The 22,466-nt window shown below is 36.3% G+C and overlaps 1 protein-coding gene across 2 annotated transcripts; it reads right to left on the minus strand.

The window, feature by feature from the left end:
• Window positions 1-8,431: 8,431 nt before the first annotated feature.
• On the minus strand, window positions 8,432-21,413 carry zc2hc1a (zinc finger, C2HC-type containing 1A). Of its 2 annotated transcripts, XM_066721587.1 has the most exons (10): window positions 21,331-21,413; window positions 18,279-18,355; window positions 17,468-17,584; window positions 14,481-14,558; window positions 14,119-14,260; window positions 13,789-13,937; window positions 13,438-13,537; window positions 10,246-10,351; window positions 9,741-9,848; window positions 8,432-8,834 (listed from the first exon to the last, which is right to left on the minus strand). In XM_066721587.1, the coding sequence occupies exons 1-10, from the start codon at window positions 21,344-21,346 to the stop codon at window positions 8,651-8,653; spliced, it is 1,077 nt and encodes a 358-aa protein (XP_066577684.1). In that variant the 5' UTR covers window positions 21,347-21,413; the 3' UTR covers window positions 8,432-8,650. The 2 variants fall into 2 exon arrangements, with proteins under 2 accessions (XP_066577684.1, XP_066577690.1); XM_066721593.1 differs by lacking the exon at window positions 14,481-14,558.
• Window positions 21,414-22,466: the final 1,053 nt, after the last annotated feature.

The following is a 22,466-nucleotide window of genomic DNA, read 5'->3' on the forward strand; positions in this document are numbered from 1 at the left end:
TTTTTGAAAATAGCAAAGTTTGGACCCCCTCATTCTGCAAAGTATGTGTAAACCTGTGCCCACAAACTAATGCAAAAAGCAAAATGAAGGAGCAAGTTGTTAGACATAACTAATCTGTGGAGCTGACGATTAGAAACAACTTAATACATACAAATAATAGCTTTTAACAGAAGAGGGTATGCATTCAAGAAACATGCAGATGAAAATTATAATTCTGTTACTGTTCATGCATGGCAACTAATTGTAGACTAATCAATCACACATTTTGTTTCAAAATGTTCAGCTACCTAGTGCAAAAAGTTTGCTTAGTAATACTTATATGTCAGTTATCATACATGTATTATTATATCTTGTGTTGCTTTTGAAAAGTACTGTTCTGCATTTTGCAGGTTGCAGTTACAAGAGCTTATCTATGCACAAATGTGTACATTTAGAAAAACTATTTTAAAATACATCACTAATGACAAACGGTAGTAGAATGTATGGAACTGCTTTTGCTCTTTCAGAATCTCAGTAAAATCCATCCTAGGATTTTCTTCCTGGCACTGACTCAATAACCACACAAAATAAAGCAATAATATTGGACATAATAACAAGTGTTAGTGTTATATTGATACATTTTTAGTTGGGTGGCCATTTAACCTCTAACATCTACAATAATAAAATGGTCCATGAATAATTTTCACTTATATTCTTACATCTCATGGTCTAATATAAAGTGCTAGAGAGCAAAATATACATGTTGCTAAATATTGCAAGTATGTATTATACAAATACCCATGTACACCCAAAAGTGAAGCATTCATTTGTTCAGTTTTCACCATTTGCTTGTCCTTCTTGTATATATTTGTGATGTTTATACTCTTATGTTGTTTAATGGCTTTGTTACATTGTAAATATAATACAATAAAAATGTTAACCATGTTAGAACTGACATTTTATTTCTGAATGACAGTAATTTTAAATAATTTCCCTATAGCCTTCTACAAATAATTAACCATCTTGTAATAAGTAATTTGAATTTTGTAAGGGTTTTCCCCAGTCTTTTTCAGGATAACTTGCAGCAAAATAAACTTGGGGTAAGATGTTGTTAATGATGATATTATGTTGGGATTGTAAGTGATCTCAGAATTAAAAAAAAAAAAAAAAATGAATTGGAAGTCATATATTTAAATAATCTGAGCAAGAATTATGACAACTAAATTGTTGTAGAATTGTTGTAAAAAAAACTATCCATTAAGGAAACAAAAAGTTTGATTAACCATGCTGTGAAAGGCTGTTTCGGTATAAAAAAAACAAGTTATTTTTAGTTTTCAGTTTTTGCTATATGAATGTCTGGAAAACACATTGTTTCTAATTAGTTTCTTGTTTGAAACATGAATTCAAATCAGTCACTCCAAACCCTAGACTAAAGGATTGTCTGTGCTTCTCCATTCATGCAGAGTCGCCCGTAATGTCTGGGAACACACCTGAGGAACACTTGAAACATAGCTTCACAGAACCATGATTTACAGCTCTTTATGACAACTTTGATGCAGGTTCATTTGTAATGATCTGACGATATATTTGGTTTAATTAAAGATTTAAAATTACATTGATTGTTCTGCTATTGTTAGTGCTGATTCCTAGTGCAAAGGAGGCATTAACTTACAGTTGTTTGCATAACATGAATGAAACTTCTTTTTTTTTCCGTTTCTTGGAACTGCTCATTGCGGAAGTTAGCTGAAGATTCTTGTAAATCCTAAACTTTGCTGTTGACGCACCTAAAAATAACAAGAGATTCCAGTTACATTTTCTAAGGTTCGTGGTTTTTACATGTTGCAGATTCTTACCAAACAAGACTGTTAATCCCCTGATGTTCTCCAGTACTACAGTGAATGATAAATAGTGTAACTGGTCTTCATCGGTCTGAGCTTAGATGCACTTCATTTTCTCCTACATACCATCCATAGGAGTTTTTTGTTTTTCTCTCCTCCGTGTCTAAATGGTTTATTTATTTAAATGTTAATTTACTTTATTTTAGATCATGTAAACTGTTTAAAGGTCTATTTTTATTTTACTTTATTGTATTATTTATGTTTTTTTTATTTTTCTGTACATTTGTTGTGTTTACCAGTCTGTAAAGAGCTTTGTGGCTACCCTGCGAAGGGTGCTATACAAATACAAATTGATTGACTGACTGAAGAAATTAAAATAATTAACAAATGTAAAATGTACAGGATTTGTTTAGCTTCAAATGCACCACAACATGCTGAGAAGGGACTGAGTATTCCTGCATTTATGCTTCCACAGGCCTTTTCCCAACGTAATTTGCCAATATGCAAAAGGTTGTTTTACTTTCACTTTGAAGCTTTGTAAGCCTTCACCAGGCTCCATTTACACCATGTCAGTTGCTAAGACACTTTTGTTGGCATACATCATAAGAAAATCACTCTATTGACCTTGGGCACTAAAAGTATATCAGGAACTATTACAATTCTCTAATTTCACCTTTCACAGGCAGCTGAGGGAAGGTGATCAACACATCTTGAAACATGTACCATACTCTGCTCAGCTTAGTTTTGCATTTAAACTATTGAGTCACATTCAATGCTTTTAATTATATAATCAAAGGAGGGAAGTAATACAGAAAATGCTAAATGCAGCAGAATAAAGAATTTATGAATTCTTAGATGTGTCACTGGCAACAAGCTTTAAATTGGAGCTATTGGCATTTTCTTTGCTTTTCATTGCTGTGCAATGCTTAAAAATTACATTAAAGTAGAAAATGTATATTGAATATAATGTTTTAGATCTTCTGTCTGTGCACCTGAAAATGATATAAACACTAGCATGAATAAACTGAACAATCAAGGATCAAAAAGAAGTTAAAATGTATGTGGCCTGCTGCAAAGACATTTTGTACATGCTCAGTTACAATTAAGTTTGATTATGAACTTTGAAATGATCCCAAAATTCTATGTATTAGTTTGGCTTTATGTACATACATACAATGAATACACACACACACACACTGTACACACACAGTGGTGATTCTAGAGTATGTTGGGGCCCCAGGCACAAATTCCCAAAGGGGGCCCCTCCAACCAGCATTCATCACCATTAGGCTATGTTATAAATAACTTCAGGGGCCCCCTAACGGCTTGGGGCCCCAGGCAGTTGCCTGCCTTGCCTCTTCACAAGCTGCACTTCTGCACACACACACTGTACACACATGGAAGACAAACAACAGTCTGGAACAAGGGAAGCTACAGCTTACTTTATTATCCTGTTAATTAATTACATTTTTTATGGCAGGTGTTTGATTTAAAACTACAGGTGAGCAGTCTGACAGGGTTTTAGTCTTTCAAAGTAGGTCTGCTTAGACTGCCATAAGGATTAAATACATATTATTATTCACAAACAGAATAAATAAAGACACAAGGACATATATGTGACATCAAAATATACCACTTATTTAGGATACACAAATTAATTAGGTAATTATTTGAATATGCGTTGCATGCACATTACTTCAAGATTAAGCAACCATGTCAGATTGATCTTCAGACAAAACAAGCTGTACCTTAAAACAGGGTTTAACAGCATTAACAGTGTTCTACTTGCATAAACATGTGAAATACCAACCTGTAACCCACAAACCATTTTAACACATTTAAAAGGTTATCTCCAGCAGTACTTCAAACCTATGTCTAGGTGCAGTTTGTCCTCTTTTATTGTTCTACACCTGGAATGCACAGCAGAAGAGACTTGCAATTCTCGAAATAGCAAATAGCAGCCGGTCTCCAACAGTCGCTGGGTTGATCTGCATAATCAGGTACACTAAAGGCGGTCTCTAATAAATGCGGGTTATGAATCTTCTTGTTTTCAGTAAATACATATACTGTATATTAATTTTAAAAAACACCATCACGTGTGTTTTCATTAATTTATTTCTCACTGTAAATCACACATATATACACCGATCAGCCGTAACATTATGACCGCTGACAGGTGAAGTGAATAACACTTATAATCTCGTTATCATGGCACCGGTCAGTGGGTGGGATATATTAGGCAGCAAGTGAACATTTTGTCCTCAAAGTTTTATGTGTTAGAAGCAGGAAAAATGGGCAAGAGTAAGGATCTGAGTGACTTTGACAAGGGCCTCTCCAAAACTGCAGCTCTTGTGGGGTGTTCCCAGTCTGCAGTGCTCAGTACCTATCAAAAGTGGTCCAAGGAAGGAAAAGCGGTGAACCGGCGACAGGGTCATGGGCGGCCAAGGCTCATTGATGCACGTGGGGAGTGAAGGCTGGCCCGTGTGGTCCGATCCAACAGATGAGCTGCTGTAGCTCAAATTGCTGAAAAAGTGAATGCTGGTTCTGATAGAAAGGTGTCAGAACACACAGTGCATCGCAGTTTGTTGCATATGGGGCTGCGTAGCCGCAGACCAGTCAGGGTGCCCATGCTGACCCCTGTCCACTACCGAAAGCGCCTACAATGGGCACGTGAGCATCAGAACTGGACCACGGAGCAATGGAAGAAGGTGGCCTGGTCTGATCAATCACGAGTTCAAGGTGTTGACTTGGCCTCCAAATTCCCCTGATCTCAATCCAATCGAGCATCTGTGGGATGTGCTGGACAAACAAGTCCGATCCATGGAGGCCCCACCTCGCAACTTACAGGACTTAAAGGATCTGCTGCTAATGTCTTGGTGCCAGATACCACAGCACACCTTCAGAGGTCTAGTGGAATCCATGCCTTGACGGGTCAGGGCTGTTTTGGCGGCAAAAGGGGGACCTACACAATATTAGGCAGGTGATCATAATGTTATGGCTGATCGGTGTATAGCTGTACATTTGTATTGCTGTTAATTGTAAGTTTGAAATATGGAAAAGTTACAAGGACAAACTTGTAATTAAGCAACATCAAAGGGTTGCAAGCAACAGTAAGTGATGAAATAATGTATGTAACGAACTGATGCATAATATGCAGATGTTGATTTAACACTTTATTAGCATAATATAGAGTTTGTGTAACCTTTTCACTGAATTTATGTATTTTGCGTCATAAAGGAGCGCACACTACATGATCGCTTAAGTGCAGGGGGTCATACACTTAACGCCTGGGTGAATTACACATACTAATTGGTATTTGTATTTGTAAATATTATTTCCCTGTATTGAGTATTTGGAAATGACCTTCCCCAAAACAACCATTGCTATGTGAAGTATTTGAGCAAATACTTATGAAAATCAAATACTTTTGTCGTGTTTATTCTTCCCGGTTTGTTTTTTTGTTCTTGTAGTTTTTCTTCATTCAGCTCAACTCTCACTGGCTAGTGCAGATTTTTTGAGAGGGCTAATATTTGTGTATTAATTCTGTATTAAAATGATGCACTACTTGTGAGTGAGAAGTGGGAAAACAATCTTGTTTTCAGACAAAACATGTAAATGAGTAACAAAATAAAACTATACAAAAAGTTTATAAATAAATTAAAACAGGATACGTAGTGTATAATTTTATAATAACTACTCAGTTTCTCAAGGATTGTCTTTTAGGTGCGTCTCTCTGCCTGTGGTAATTTGTGTCAATTTCCAAGTCATTTGATGTTGAGCTCAAATTGTAAACAAACAATAGCATCTTCATGGATACCAGGAAGTACTGGTCTTTGAAATGTATAACCTTGAAATACACAGAAATGTGAAAAATCATATCAGTGACCTAAAACTAGGCCACCTTTGCATGACTTTGCATACCAAGGGCCACTTACACTACAACGTTCCTCTTCAATTAACTCTTCTGTTTATTGAAACAACAACAAAGAAATATCAGTAGTGTAGTCCTGTATCATATTGCACTTCAAAATGTCCTTAGGGCTGTAATGAATTCTGGATGGCTATCTGAAAAGTCAGGTTACAAAGCGATTACAGTATTCAAAATAGGGCTGCACGATTATGGCCAAAATGATAATCACGATTATTTAGATCAATATTGAGATCACGATTATTTAGCACGATTATTCATTGATTTTAGGGACAAGATCTTTTTATTGCACTTTCACATTTAAATAAACAGACCATTGCTTTCACTTCCATGTTGTACATCAAAATAAGACTGGTCCTTGTGCATCATCTCCTAGCAGTGAAATATAAATAAAAGTGTACCCAAAATATACTAAAAATAAATATGCCATCACAGAATGCAACCAAATGAAAACAATTCAGGCCTATGCAGAAAAGGCAATAACATAGTGTTTACAGGTTTTTGGCAAGAAACACCAGCCTGTCAACATTTTCTGGCTTGAGTGACGAGCGAAGCAGAGAGGTGTACTACGAAGGGAGTTTAACCTACTCAGAGTTAACTCGGGGTTATCAAGGAAAGTCAGGGTTGACAAACTGATTGCCTAAACTGGTGTTAACCAGTACTACGACGGTGATTAAGATGTCGGTTAGTTGACTCTGTGTTAACTGGAGTTAGTGCGCGTTCCTGTGAAAGGGGCGCATCTGCAGCGCATGCTCAGTGTCTGCAGTGTGCAGTGTCTGTGCGCTGGACTGTCCCCGGAATAATGCAGCTGATAATGTTAGATATGAGGGTTTAAAGAAAGGTTAGCGGCTCAGTCTAACACCGTGTCGGCCAACAAAGTCAGGGAGGCTTGTTGGCAGTGCATTGCCGACAGAGTCAATTCGTAAGAACAGTGTTCTTGTCATACGTTCTCTATTTTGTCTTACGGATTCTTCTTTTATTGGTAATATGATAGAGATGTAAGGACATGTACAATAGTCTATCTGAATATGTGAAAACAATTAGGATAATTCAATCATAGCCTACACATGGGCTACATCTCTGAATTTGACCTGCTACTCACTATTAATTAATTAAGATCTACTAAAGCACCTGGGCTGTAGGGCTACCTGTATGAATTTAATGCTGTTGTGTTAAGAATAACTTCATTCTAACAATCATTTCAGCTGCAGCCCCAGTGGAAAGAGCACCTGCAACAAGTCCAGATGAAATATAAAAATATTCTATCAAGTGGTGTGTATTAATAATACTCATTATTAATACACAGTACAGATGTGGTGTGTAGCCTACACTTATAATAGCCTATTCATGTGCCTATTCACAGCAAACAGAAAAAGGCAGAGATAGTGAAAACTGGAGGTGGGCATGATTCACGCATATTTCTCTTGGTCGTGGTTCACCACCTAATGTGTCTTTAATTGTCTTGAATATAAGTAGATGTTTTAAGGACAAAATAATGTAGGCTAGCCTACATGTCAGATCAAATACCTGAACACTGATGCTGTGAAATGACTTCCTATTCACATAATCCCCCTCATGTTCTCCCAGGGGTGCTCTAATGGGCATATGCGTACAGTCAATTGCACCAATCACCCTCGTGATGTTTGTATATAGGCCCAGCCTATGCTTATTAAAATAGAACAAGTATTTTTATGTTTGAGCTTTAGAAGGCTTAAACGGCCAGGGAACACAACAAATGCATCCAGCAGTTCAGTGAGAGCAAGTGCCATCTTGCGAGCTGCACGGCAGACAGTATTGCTGCTCAGAGGTTCAGCATCACCGATGGGATACATGAAGTGTCCGCTGGCAAAATACCACACAGCAAGACACACTGTCTGTTCAACAGTGAGGGCATCACTCCGGCGAGTGCCATTGAGACGTCTGGCCCTAGAAGCGGCAAAGACACTAAATTCCCTTGGATGAGAATCGCTATCTTTCATAGAGAGCATCATCGGGGTAAGCTAGAGGAGTTGCCGGTCTCTACACACCCTCGCCCTGCGGAGTGAGCCTCTCACAACCCAGGCCCAGTGTCGATTGGGTCCCGACAAGACTGTGGCGGAGAGGCGGTGCTTATACAGGGTAACACCGAGTTAACCAGGAACATGCCCTGCTCGGAGCAGTGCAGAAATGCGAGTATAGTGCCATGACAGCAGCCATGACTCGGGTAAAACTTATCCACCTTCGTAGTGCGGGTCAACCGGGAAGTTACACCCGACCTCGCAAAGTTACTCCTGAACTTACCTGTAAGCCAGTTACCTCGCTTCGTAGTGCACCCCTCAGGTCACTACATCTGAAGTATATTACTCTTCTACTCTGGACTGCAGCCGCAACAGCCAGGAAATTGTTGCACAGGCTGTCGCTGGAGGGTGCGCGCACAGCCAAATCGCCCCCTCGTGGCTGGCTGTAAGTTTATGAAGCGCTTGACCGAATATGCGGCAGAGTTTTCCATGAGCGGAGCACACATTTTAAACGTCAATATCGCAGTCGATCATGTTCATTTAATTGTGGGAAGCCAAAATCGTAATCGAGATCAATATTCGATTAATTGTGCAGCCCTAATACAAAGATATCCCAGGTAACTATACAGGTTATTCGCTCATATGCAGCTGTAATCAAACATAATAAATCAATTCAATTGAAACTAATACAGAAATTAATATAAATCTTTATCAGGTTTCACTGTCTGGATACATACATTTTTCAAGTGTCACTTATGGCACAATATTCTTCTGCCTATGTTGGAGTAATGCATTTCTAATCAATTCCTTTAGTTCTATATCTGATATAGTCATGACTTACACTTTATATTTTACATTTTAAAAAATTATTTAGTTTTCATGCAGTCCTAAACTCAACAAAGCTCTTGTTAAATACACATCCTCCTCACTCCACACTCACAGCAAAACTTTGCCCATTCAACTGGATGCTTGGTTCCACATTCATGACAAAACTTGGACAGCTGGCTTGGGAAATTCCCGTCCGACCCTTTATTTCCACCTCCACTCAAGGGTGATGAATAATCAACATCACTTGTATTTCTGCCTTCATTCCTAAAACAGACCACACATAATATATAATTAAACCTTGAACAATTATAGATCTGATTTTCATTTTGCATTTGATTTTGTTATAAATATATATATTTTTTCTTCTATGTACACTACAAAGGTATACCACAAGAGGGCAACAAAGCAATTAAAAAATACATAAAAAAAAAAAAAACTTTTCTGCTACAAATAGCTTCTGTGGATTTCACAACACATTCACAGCTGGTACTCATTAATTGCCATGTTAGTTAGCCAGAAACAGAAACAATGAAACAACACTAACTATTGTCTAAAATTGGATAATAATAAATAAATAATTGTCAATTTTGAGTAAATAGTGCAAACTATTTTCATTTGTATGACATTTACATTTCTGGATTATTCTCTTATTAATTCTCAGAATGTCACATTTTTTACGCGAACTCCAAATAAGCTGTTTTGTATTTCGACTTTCAAACAAAAATAACTTTTGCAATCCAAATGTAGGAAGTTGGAGTGGACAAAGACACGTCTTCAACTCTTCCACCTGAACACTTTTGATCTGTATTCCTAATGTGTTCACATATTTGGTCCTCATTCTTGTGTCTCCGTGGAAAGGAATGAAAGGTTAAGGATATTTTCTTAAATGTAACATAGCTAAATACAGTTCTATTATGTAAGTGCTTCACCTATATGTTACTTAAAACTAGCACTTTAACCAAATACACCACACCACCAACCCTAAGACATTCTCAGAGATTAGTAAAGAGGAAATAGGGAGGTGATGAAAAACACAGTTCTATTCAATGCTCTGAAACATGAATCCCACCTTACTTAAAAAGGAGAACATAATAGGTTGTGCTTTCCAACATTTATTGTTTGTCTTTAAACAATCCTGTCTTCAGCCTCTGATTTGTTGATTTGAAATACCTGGAAGCATAGCTGTCAGCATTGTAGACTTTCCTTCTGTTCCCTGGAATTCCAGACGTGTTCTTCAGAGATCCTGGTGATGTTGGCGGCTTTGACTTCATATTTATTCTATCCAGAAAACAGATTAAAGTAGAACATATCAAGGTGTAACTTTACCTTCTGCTCGTGCGATAACAAAATAACCAGTTGGGAACACGCAAATATTCTGTAGCAAGTAAGGGGTGGAAATGATAACAAGATAAAATGAAATAAATTATTTGAAATTATGACCACACCCTTGAAGGAAAGGTAAATAACTGCTTATTGAAAAGCAGTTTCACCATCTCTATGACCACTGATAAAACAGTGGTTATCAGGATTGGCAATCCTTCAAAACAAACAAAAAGAAAAAGAAAGGAAACTAAGATATATGTAGATGATTGAAAGTATTACTTTCATCAAATTAGCTTAAAAGTAGAGTAAATGTTTCTTAGCTGTCAATTTCATTTGTATTTAAAACTCTCACCCAGATTGAGGGGATGTTAATCCTGTAGAATTAGTGCGAGATGGAGAGTAGCCTAGAGCATTGTTTTTGATGGGTCCAGCTGAAGGGGTTCTGTTTGAGGGTATCCCTAAACAGAAACAGTGAGATGGATTACAGACAATTTCCTTGAACCAGTTTAGATCTGACCTCTTTTAAAGAATCCCGAGTAACACTTATCCATTCCTAACCCCCTACTTCCAGTATAACATGAATTATACCACAAGTAGTTGAGAAACCGTGAAAGCTTTTAATTCGTTTAGGGATATGAATAAAAAAAATAAAGTAATGCACATTCATCTGTGGTGACAGGTTCACATAGAACAATATTTTAACTACAGATACTCCCTCAATACTGCCCAGAAATAGGGGTCTCCCTATGTCGTGGAACAAAGGGAACCAAGCCAAGAACAATACAAATATTTAAAATTGTCTCAGTTCTTTAGGTCAAACGTTTTTGACTCAGGCATACTTGGAATCTAGACAGGAACAAGATGTAAACAGGTTTAAGGGTAAACAATGAAAACCACAAGCAGTAGCAGTATTCACAAACTGGTGCCCCACTTACATATAAAAATATAGCATAATTATTCATTAAAATAATAAAAAAATCTAGAGTTTTTCCTTTGGAAAAAAAAACACACCTGCCAACTGAATAAATAATAAATGCACAAAATTGTGCAATTAAAACTACTAATAAACGAAGCAACACCCAATCCAAATGGCTCTTGCACACCTAAGGCTGAACATGGACATATTAACAGGAATATGTGAATAAAAGTAAAAGAACCTGACAGTGCAAAAAGATCCCCCACTTGTGGCAGAACATAAGAAAGTTTACAAACGTGAGGTCATTCAACCCATCGTGCTCGTTTGGTGTCCATTAATAACTAAGTGATCCAAGGATCCTATCCAGTCTGATTTTAAATGTTCCCAAATTTCAGCTTCAACCACATCGCTGGGGAGTTTGTTCCAGATTGTGACGACTCTCTGTGTGAAGAAGTGTCTCCCGTTTTCCATCTTCAATGCCTTGAAGCCCAATTTTCATTGGTGTCCCCGGATGCGTGTGTCCCTGCTGATCTGGAAAAGCTCCTCTGGTTTGATGTGGTCGATGCCTTTCATGATTTTGAAGACTTGAATCAAGTCCCCACGTAGTCTCCTCTGTTCCAGGGTGAAAAGGTTCAGTTCCTCAGTCTCTCAGTAGGACATTCCCTTCAGACCTGGAATAAGTCTGGTTGCTCTCCTCTGAACTGCCTCTAGCAGCGATATCTTTCTTGAAGTGTGGAGCCCAGAACTGCACACAGTATCCAGATGAGCTCTAACTAGTGCATTGTACAGTCTGAACATCACTGCCCTTGTTCTCAATTCTACAATTTTGACAATATACCCTAGCATTCTGTTTGCCTTTTTTATTGCTTCCCCACATTGCTTGGATGGAGAAAGTGAGGAGTCCACATAGACTCCTAGGTCTTTCTCATGCATACTTCTTACTTCATCTAGTTCTATTCCTCCCATAGTGTAATTATAGTGGACTTGTCCACATTAAATTTCATCTGCCAGGTGTCGGCTCACAACTGAATATTATCCAAGTCCCTTTGAATAACCTGAGATGCCGAGATTGTATCTGCTGAGCCACCTATTTTAGTATCATCGGCAAATTTGACAAGTTTGCTAACTATCCCAGAGTCCAGATCATTAATATAGATTAGAAAAAGCAAAGGCCCTAGTACTGATCCCTGTGGAACTCCACTAACAACCTCACTCCAGTTAGAAGCAACTCCTCTAATCGACACCCTCTGTTTCCTATACATCAACCAGTTCATAATCCATCTACTTACATTACCCTGAATGTCTACAGCTTCCAATTTGAGGATCAGTCTTTGGTGTGGAACCTTATCAAAAGCTTTTTGGAAATCTAAGTATATCATATATGCTTTCACATGATCTACAGCTGCAGTTGCATGTTTTGTAAGTCGCCCTAGACAATGGTGTCTGCTAAGAAATCAATAAAAATAATAAATAATGTACAAAAAAAAACAATTTTCTGTCTAATCATTTTCTCCAACATCTTAGAAGTAATGCAGGTGAGACTGATTGGTCTGTAATTTCCTGGCTCAGTTTTGTCCCCTTTCTTGTGGATTGATATGACATTTGCTGTCTTCCAGTCAGTTGGCACATCCCCTGTTCTAAGTGTCATTTGGAATATTTGAGTTAGCGCCCTATACATAATTTCCCTAATTTCTTTAACTACTGTTGGAAATATACCATCTGGCCCAGGTGATTTGTTTGTTTTTAATTCTGCTAGTCCCTTTAGTACCTCCTCCTCATTTATCCTGATCTCTCTTAGGATTTGACTGTGTTTTCATTTGTTAAAACCTCTACTCATTTAGAACAATTGCCACATTTTGTTCATTTTCCAAGATACTTCAATTTTTGCCCGTTATCTGTTTCACTTCCTCCGTTATTGACCTCTTGCTGTTGTAGTATTGAAAATAACTCTTTGCAATAGTTTAGTTCCAAGAGCTATGTTTCTATTTCCCTCTGTTTTCCTGATCCCTTTCTTAAGATCTCTATGCAGTTGAACATATTCTTTGTATTTTGTTTCATCTCTATCCCTTTTGTATGCGCTATACAACATTTTCTTTCTCTTGAATTTTTTTTGCATACTTCTATTTAACCATTTTGGCCAATGTTTTTTGGTCCTCAATTTGCTAAGTTTTGCTACAAATTTCTCCTAAGCCTCAAGTAGAATATTCTTAAAATATAACCATCCATTTCAAACTGAATCTGTATCCAATGTGCTCCAGTCTACCTCTTCTAAGTGCCACCTCATACCTTCAAGGTTTGCTTTTCATAAATCGAACCACGATGGACTGTGACCATATTTCACACTTCCAAATAAATAGAAAGAAAGACGAGAGAGTGCTTGGCACATATGTATTTTAAATACATTACATGGTTGATTATTTTGGAAGCCTTGATACCCGGGATTGAAAAAATACCTGTCCTAGGCAAGTTATCAAATACCGCAACAACACAATTCCAGTTCTGGTTTCACATCCCATTCAGGGCTTGACTGACCATACAGGTAAGTCTATCTCAGGTGTTTACTGCAACAGGACCCTGGTCACATGTGGCGCTATCAATGGGCCGGCAGTCTATTCTAGGAGCTCTTACCTCCGGTAGTCTGCGCAGGGGAAGAGCGCTGTGGTAAACGTGACGATGCAGAAATTGGTGCTGCTGGAGAGTTTGTTTTCTTCACTGCTAAAGGCTTGTACTATTAGCACAGGATAATACAAAATACTCAAATTAATACATTTAAAATACTATACAAACATTTAACAGGTTACAAATCAAACGCTTATCATTCTATGTAGCCATGACACTTATGAATAGCTATCAAGCAAGACTGAAATTGTGGCAATTTTCCCAAAACTAATGCCAGTAAGCATGAAGGAAATATACTGTGTTCCCATACCACGCACACATATGTCTGTCTATGTATATATGCATGTATTCATGTCATACCTGTGTTTTCGCTGGTGGTTTCCCTTTAGCATCCGCAGGAAACTTGGATTTGTTGGTAATGCGTGCAGCCTGTTCCTTACAAAACTTGATATGCCTCTCAGCTGCGTTCTCACCAAACCTTCTCTGACAGCATGGACACTGGATGTAATCTGGAACAACATTTGTGAGATGTAGTTGGAAATGTCAGCATTGCATTTTAACAAGCTATGAAAATATCTACTACCTGAGTCAGCACTTTCTCAACTATTGTAAGTACAACTGGAAAGGTCAAACAATAGCCGTACTTTTAAAAAATAAATTAAAGTAGTGACACCATGTTTTTATTGTCACCTGGGTCATAAGATGGTGGAGGAGGTGGGGGGAGAGGACCTCCCTCTTTCATAGTCTGAGTGAGGCCCTTCGCAGCACGGATAGTCGCAATAAAGTCCTCATGCTTCCTACGCCAGTTAGACTGCTTCTTAGGTGGCTCTGGCTGCAATGGTGAAGACAATTTCACATATCAAAGTTTAACATCTGTAACAGACATAAATGCTCGTAATAATACAGTGGAGTTCCAGGATACAAAGGGAAATTCACTGGGACAATTTATACTTGGGAGTTCCTACAATTGATTTAATGAATGATACACAACTCAGTGGTACTCAACATACAGAGCACATTATTAACATGAATTAAACTGAAATTATACTTACACCTGCAGATGAAGAATTAACAAACTTTTTTCCCTTCTGTATTGCATTGTGTTTTGGGTTGTTTTCATGATAGGTGGTCTATAAAATTAAACTCCAATTGAATCTTCATGTGAGTAGTCCTTTATGATTCTGGTTGATTTCATGTATTTACATTATTTTATGTATGTATTTAAATTTTAAATTAAGTCTATACATAGACATACAAAAAAGAAAAAACACTTTACTGAATAATGTACATTTGACTAATTTTGTATCATCGTATTAAAGAAACAGTGGGTCAGGCCTTCACAGTCGCAATGTGAACACGTCTAAGCAATTTCAATGAAGCACCACAGTGATGCAAAAAACCCACTCTTTAGAGTAAACTGATAAGTACTTACTCTACTAGACATATTTCACTACATAGCAGTTCTAATTCTAAAAGCCAATACAAAGTGCACAATGTAATTATTTAGAAAATTACCTTCCAGTAAACAAAAAAGGATGGAAGTTGTGTAAACTGTTTGCTACATCTGTTTGGCACATGATAAAAAGTATTTTGATTAGTCTAAGAAATTTTCAAACAGTCTGGGAAGAAAAATAAAATACTGGGTTGCTAACAAAAAAAAGCAACACTTCACACTAGTTGCAGTTTCGAATTCTTCCTCAAGCCCTGTGTGATATGTTACAGACCTGGGACTTTCCATTTGTGAAAAGGTTCTCACTTGCCCAATGGGAATCCACCTACATGTGCTGGGAGGGTGTTGTTCATTTGCAATTGTCAGCCCAACGTTTTTTTTTTTTTTTTTAATAAAGTCATGTGATGTATACACTGTGGTATGCATCATAATAATTTCTATATTATGTATTTCTTCATATATTTATGTTTCCTAGGCTTGGCAATTACACTGGCAAAATACCACCCAAATAGAATTCCAAATAAGAATGGCAGGGACAGGTTGATGAGTCTTTTAAAAAAGCTTCCTTTAGCATAGAATTTTAGAATCAGAAGACTAGGTAGTCTGTTACACACAACAGGTGCAATAATATGCTTTTGCCATGGCATTACAGATGGAATAATATGTTCTCATGATACAGTTGTATCTTAAACAGTTTTTGTAAGTAAATGCAGTGGAATGAGTTTATAACAAAAACTGTGCTGTAAAGCCATCATTGTTTTTTATCTCTTCAGAAGAAGCTTTTAATTTTCTTTTAGAATTTGAATATTTAGTATTCAACCACATGTCCGTACAGTGGATTTATAAACCGATTCTGTGACTTACATATGAAAGTTAAACTAGTTCCTTTGTCCATGACCCCCACCTGCACCAAGTAAAGAAGCTGAAGAAAGTTGGAAACATTTAATTACCACTACAGCTTTTCTAAAAGTAGACAATGAATGGGGCTAGTAGTATTTTGTGCTTATTATTACCTGTTCTCTGCACCTTACATAATACAAATATTTCTTTACACAAGAAATTAAATGTGTCCTATTGAAGGGCATTGAGTTGAACAGTAAGAATAATTGGTCATTTAATAAACTTGAGTGGTCTGTACAAAGGACAGTGTTTTAATGAAGAACTGCGAACTATTGTAAAACCAACAAACATCAGTCACAGAAATATTTTTTTTTTCTTTTTAAGGGAAAACAACTTGGCAGACAGTATTATTAGGCAGGAATGCACAATAGTAACTTGGGGCCATCATTAAAAAGATACATTGTGGCTCCATATTACAGTTGTGCACGTAAGCCTGTTCCACCTCTCATTACAGAATTAAATAGACATTCGCCTTCAATACAGTGTACAAACCACAAATGTAATATTGCCCACTAAACGGAATACCCCATTGCCCACAAAATGTAGTATTATCCACAAAGTGATACACCCTTGCCAACAAATTTCATATTACCCACAAAATGGAATACCCCCTAGCTCACAAATGTAATATTACCCACAAATGTAATATTGCTCAGAAATGCAATAACCATGAGGTCACAGATGTAATAACCATAAATGTACATTTATCCCAAAATATTAAACTAATTTAACAATTTTCTGTTATAATTGATAATTTGTAAAATAAATCCTATTTATCATAATCAACTAATAAGAGTATACTTAAGTATTTGCTAGTCATTACTGGCTTATGTGAAGGTGGAAATTTATGCATCTCTGAATTTGATTTGATGAGGACTGCTTTTAAATCTTTATATGCAAAACTGTAAGTGGTTTTAAGGATTATTTATTTTTATTCCTTATCCTCTCCAAAAATGCCACGACATGTTTCAACACACACAGTGGATTATATTTTCAAATGTTTATAAGAAGGTAATTATATGCATGTTTATTCTTATTTCTTGAGAAATTATGACTATGAACTTGAAGGATGTAATCATTCAAGTCAAAGTGAGAGCTCTTTGCCATCAATAATGTTTTCCAGGGGGCACTGTGTGGAAGAGGCTCATTTTTAATGATTGCTCAGTAGGTGGATTCATGTGTAGGCTATATTGGCCTCTTGGGGCGAGGGGACAGAAATACACCGTCACATTTTTTTTTTTCTGTTTTATCTCTTTCTTTTCTATAGCTATGTTTAAGTAGTCATTATAGTCAAGGACGTGTAATGTCTTGAGTTGATGCGTTAATTGTTATTCATTGTTTACAGCTGTTGCCACAGTTTCACTAGCTATTTGGAATTTAAATACCTAAACTTTTAAAATGTCTAACCTTAAAATTCAATCATAAAACACACAAGCAGAAGATATAAAATATTCTGTTAGATAAAAGAACAAACTTGTTACAATGTTTTTTCACCATGCTGTGACACTATATGCATTTACAATAAATGTAAGTTTTTACAAAATTTTACAAAATATCCAAGCCATACATTTTTTTACACGGGATCACTGCAGATAAAACTATGTTTCCAGTGCTGGTTCCAGTATGCTCAATTTCAGTTTTATAAAATAAAAAAATACAACGAAACATTAAAAGTATGTAATTACTCACTTTTGGTTTTAATGGTTTTACTGTTGAAATATCTGTTCCTTCAGCCCTCTGTCTACTGGAGTCAAATATCCTTCGTTTTTTGGTAGCAGCTTTTTGGCAAATAGGTGTATGCTTTTTCTACAAGGATAATACATTTAGAAATCAGTTAAATTCAGTTACTTCAAGCATATAATAAATAACCCCTTTTACTGTCCCACATGATTGTTACATAAACATCAGTTAATCTCACAGTCTTTGTATTTTTTATGGCAGTCGTTTTTAGAACAGCAGTACGCCATCAACACATTTTCAGGAAAGAGTTTTCAGAATAGCGTCATACATTTCTAGGATGTTTTCCAAAAATCAACCGAAGAAGGTTTAAACACGTTTCCTAAAAACTGTGTTCACGTGACTTTGGAAACCTGTGTTTCCAAACATAAAAATAATGGAATTCTTAAGCTTATGTCAACATACTGAATGAAACTGTACTTTGTGACAGCTGCTCTCTACCATTAGGATGAGACATGACGTTGTCAAGACTGAAATAATGTAATATTTCTGAAAATGTATAAATTAAATGTTGATCACAGCTTTGGCTCAGTACAATTTTACTTAAGCAATTTACAACACTTTGGTCAGTCATCTAAAGTCATAACTGTATATTAAAAAAGTAAAATAATACGTTTTGTTGCCCAAATATTAACTATATAATAAATAGACCTACATCATATTTAGACATATTAAACACATCTTACAACCCTCAGAATTTTTTAAAACATTACATTCTATTTTTTTTTTCTTCTAAATTAGAAATAACTCAAAATATACCCACTAGTGCTGGTTGCAAAAAAGTTCTTCCACAGATTTTGCAAGGCAGTAGGTCCGCAGCTGGAGGTGGGGTTTCAAAATCTGCAGGAATTACCAAGAAAAATGAGATTCTAAAAAAGTACAAATCAAATAAAATACCTGAAATATGGTTTAAGCAGTAGAAAAATTATTTACTACTGAACTGAGAAACTTAGATTGTACAGACCAACTTACTTATCAAGTAAATCTCAAGTTTAAAAACTAAGATAAATAACCACACTTCAGGAAAATATTGTGTACTGTGTATGCTACATGCTGCATGGTGGACACAACAAATCCACAAGGATAAACAGCCTTTCAAAAGCAGATGATAAACATGTTCTGTCCTTCACAATCACCTGCTGCAGTGACATTTGGAATCTGTTTTACAACTTCTCCTTATCTGTAAGAGAAGCACTTTATCAGGTCTGTATGACTTTTAACAGAGATGTCAAGGGCAATAAATCTAGGAAGCACATAGTCTACCAGGACTGGATTCATTCCCAGGCAGCAAAAATAAGAAAAAGGAAAATATTTTATCCTGGGGTTGCATCTATAGTATAGTATCATATAATATAAATAAATTAGACCGGTTGTACTCAACGTATGTAGAGAATATGAGCTTCCTCTGTGCCTGGGATTTGTTGAATAAATGCATTTGATTCAATAAACTCAGTCATCAGGGCTCTAAGAGAATTATAAAATGAAGAAAACTATGTAACTCGAATTAAATATATGTTCAACAATGCTAGGTAAACTATCTGACTCCACAATGACACTGACAAGATCTGCAAATTAATACATCAAGGAGAGACAATCTCTCCAAAATTTCACTCTTCACAGCAACTCTTGAAGAAGTGTTCTGGACTGTGAAGAAAAAGGAATCAAGTTAAGTTAAATGGAGCTTATTTGAACATCTTACAATTTGCAGATGACATGGTCATATTTGCAAAGACAAGAAAATTTCCCAAAGGAAATCTACCCATTTGCTTGAAGAGAAAAGTATTTGATCAATGCACACCACTGTTCACTTATGGCTGTGAAACCTGGTCACCTTAATTCACAAATGTTACAGAAACTGCAGAAAACACAAAGAAGCATGGAAAATGTATGCTTGGAAAAACAAGAAGAGATGGATCCGAGACGAAAGGAAAATGTGACATCACTCACAAGAGTGAAAATATTTAAATAGCAATGTGCCAGACACATGTTGCAAGAACGAACAGATCAAAGATGGACAAAGGAAGCTATCAAATGGATCCCAAAAAATGATGACCTAGAAGATGACCACATAAAAGATGGGAATATTTAATAATAAACTTTGCAGGAATTACATGGAAAAGAGAAGCTGGAGACAAACTTAAGTGGAAACATATTCGGGAGGCCTTCACCCAGCAGTGGATCGATATTGGCTGATGATGATGACAATGATTACACACTTTATAATATATATATATATATATATATATATATATATAAATGCTCTGATGAGAAACTTGTTGTTGGGAAACCAGGCTTTTTGGGCCTGTTCTTTTTGTTTCATTTCCAATTCTGTATAAATTCAATCTGGACATTGAAAATGATCACCACCCATATACAATTCCATTTAAACCATTTAAATTCCAGTCTGTGAAATAATTATAATCTTATTTGTTGAGATCCAGTAATTAATGTAATCAGATTCCTGTCTTATTTTTACCATATTCCTCCATGTACGATTTCACCGGTGTCTCCACTGTTGCCATGTTATTTAGCTACTTAAGGGCAAACAACTTATAAAGACTTCTGAAAGTTGGCTTCAGAATATTGTAAATGTCTTGTACAGAGACTCAGCTTTGAAATCTGAAGTATGTGCAACAAGCATACAGATTATTTGCCCTTGTCATTTGATTATAATAGTCAGCTCATAGAAAATATTCAATTATACCCAGAAATATTTTAATAAATAACAAGTAGGATGTTACATGTTAATTAATGCTTTAGCATTCTGAATATCTTATGATTTTATTAGAGCACAACATCATGAACACAGACCTTTACAATTCTTAGCATATAAGAATAGGATATTATTAGTAAAAGCACTGCTGCCAATTACCAGTTTGGGCAATACAATTACAAACTGTATTAGTACAGCTGACCCTTATTATCTATATTAGTAAAACTGCAAATCCGAACAGTTGCCTTATTAATTAATTTTACTTTTGGGGATACTAGATGATTCAAATTCTTAGGACTACATTTTGAGAAAGCAGGTTGGCCTACTTGGCCTAAATGGAGAAATAGAAATACTGCAAAACTGTAACTGCTAATGAGATGATGACAACCCAAAAACACTTTTTTTTTAAGGAAGGGGTATTTTAGAATTTAAAATATAGGATGTAAACAATCCAACTTAGTACTACTATGCATTATATGTTTCTGTTAAGGTCTGTAGCAGCACTGTTGTCATCGCCTCTCAATTTTAATAATCTGCCAGTTGGGATCTGTCATGGTGAGGACCCGACCTGCACAAATGGCCATCATACTCTGATGTCGTGATTTAGGTTATTATACAATTTCAATGCTTAGTTAGAGTGATACCTTTAGTTAGATAAAACCTGTAATTCATAGTCCACAGCGTAAAAAGGTAAAGTTAATAAACAAAGGCGTCTGAATCATACATTAACGCATTTACTACTACTGATAATAATAATAATAATAATAATAATAATAATAATAATAGAAAGCCGTCTATCGAATTAACGATTGGCTTCATTAAAAAAAAATGTTTAATCAGAAATGATGCTAAAATATATGAATTGACCCAAATTGTGATTCAGGATGACCGTTTTACTATGTCAAAGCATCCAGGTACAGATAAACAACAACCATATCCTGCAAAAGAGGGCGCTTGCTCTTGCCGTCATATTATATTCCTGTCAGCCCTGCCTGAACTACGTTTTTTCCCCATGCATAACGTATTTAGTCTCTCAATTTTACAATAACAATAATGTCATGATATCGTACGTGATTTATATGTACATTAATTCATATCTCACCCTCAAAGTCCTCCATCTTTCACGCTTGTCTTGTGCAGCCAGCGCCTGCTGCTGTAGCAACAGGGATCGTACGGGAAGACGCCCCGCAACTCAATATCCGGCGCTTTCATTGGCTGTCTTCTGTCGCCTGCGTGTTGCGCTGTTTTCCACAATCCTGCGCGGATCTGCGCGGATCTGCGCGGTTCCACCAATGGAATCGGTAAATTGTGCAGATCCACGCAGAACTGCGGAAATCTGCGCTACAAGAACGCGACCCTGGATTTGTGCTGATTCCCTGACAGCAGGTGGAGCGTGGGAGGCGGTTTGGTTTTTAACACGTGTGTTCTGCTTTTTGGTACTAATATTGGAAAACCATTTATGTTGCTTAACTCAACGAGTCTGCTTATTAAATAAATCCATATAAACAGTAGTCGTCATCAAACAGTATAAGACTTTATACTTGCAAAAGTGCAATACAATTACAGAATTTTACAATGGAAGGTTAACAATGAAATACAAAATGAATGTCATTGATTGGCAGTGGATTGTTTCTTCTACCTTATGCAAATAGTAATAGGCTAATAATAATAATTGTTATTATTATAATTTTAATTATTATTATTATTATTATTATTATTATTATTATTATTATTATTATTATTTCTTGGCAGACACCTTTACCCAGGGTGACTTACAATATAAGTGCAATACAAAGTGAAACATTGAAACATTGAAACAAACCGTGCAAATTACAAACCATTTAAAATGGATATCACTTTAGTTTGTAAAAGTGAGTTTACATACTCATTGTGAATGTGCAATTAGATCTGTACCCAATAAGAGTGTTAGAACATTTTATGTTGTAAGTCGCCCTGGATAATAATAATAATAATAATAATAATAATAATAATAATAATAATAATAATAATAAGTAATGTCGTAATCTGCATATGCTGAAATGTGTTTCACATATTACAGTACCAACAGTCGAGTCTTTGCCATATTTTCTGTATGTTATATGTGTGTTAATTTACTTTCCAGAGTGCCCTTCCCCTGCCTGAATCACTGGGAACACAGTACAATGTTGGCAGAGAGGGCAGTCAGGGATGGGAGGAGACTGCTGACCCCCAGGCTGCAGGGGCCCAGATGGTGTACCT

Source organism: Amia ocellicauda, chromosome 2 (assembly GCF_036373705.1).
Source record: "Amia ocellicauda isolate fAmiCal2 chromosome 2, fAmiCal2.hap1, whole genome shotgun sequence".
Classification (NCBI taxonomy): Eukaryota; Metazoa; Chordata; class Actinopteri; order Amiiformes; family Amiidae; genus Amia; species Amia ocellicauda.

What these genes read in the sequence shown, in the direction of transcription:
- zc2hc1a (XM_066721587.1), bottom strand. An exon ending in TCCACCATCTTATGACCCAG is followed by an intron (nt 13,938 to 14,118) that starts GTGACAATAAAA and finishes ATGTTGTTCCAG; the next exon opens with ATTACATCCAGTGTCCATGC. An exon ending in CCCTGCGCAGACTACCGGAG is followed by an intron (nt 10,352 to 13,437) that starts GTAAGAGCTCCT and finishes GTTTCTGTTTAG; the next exon opens with GGATACCCTCAAACAGAACC.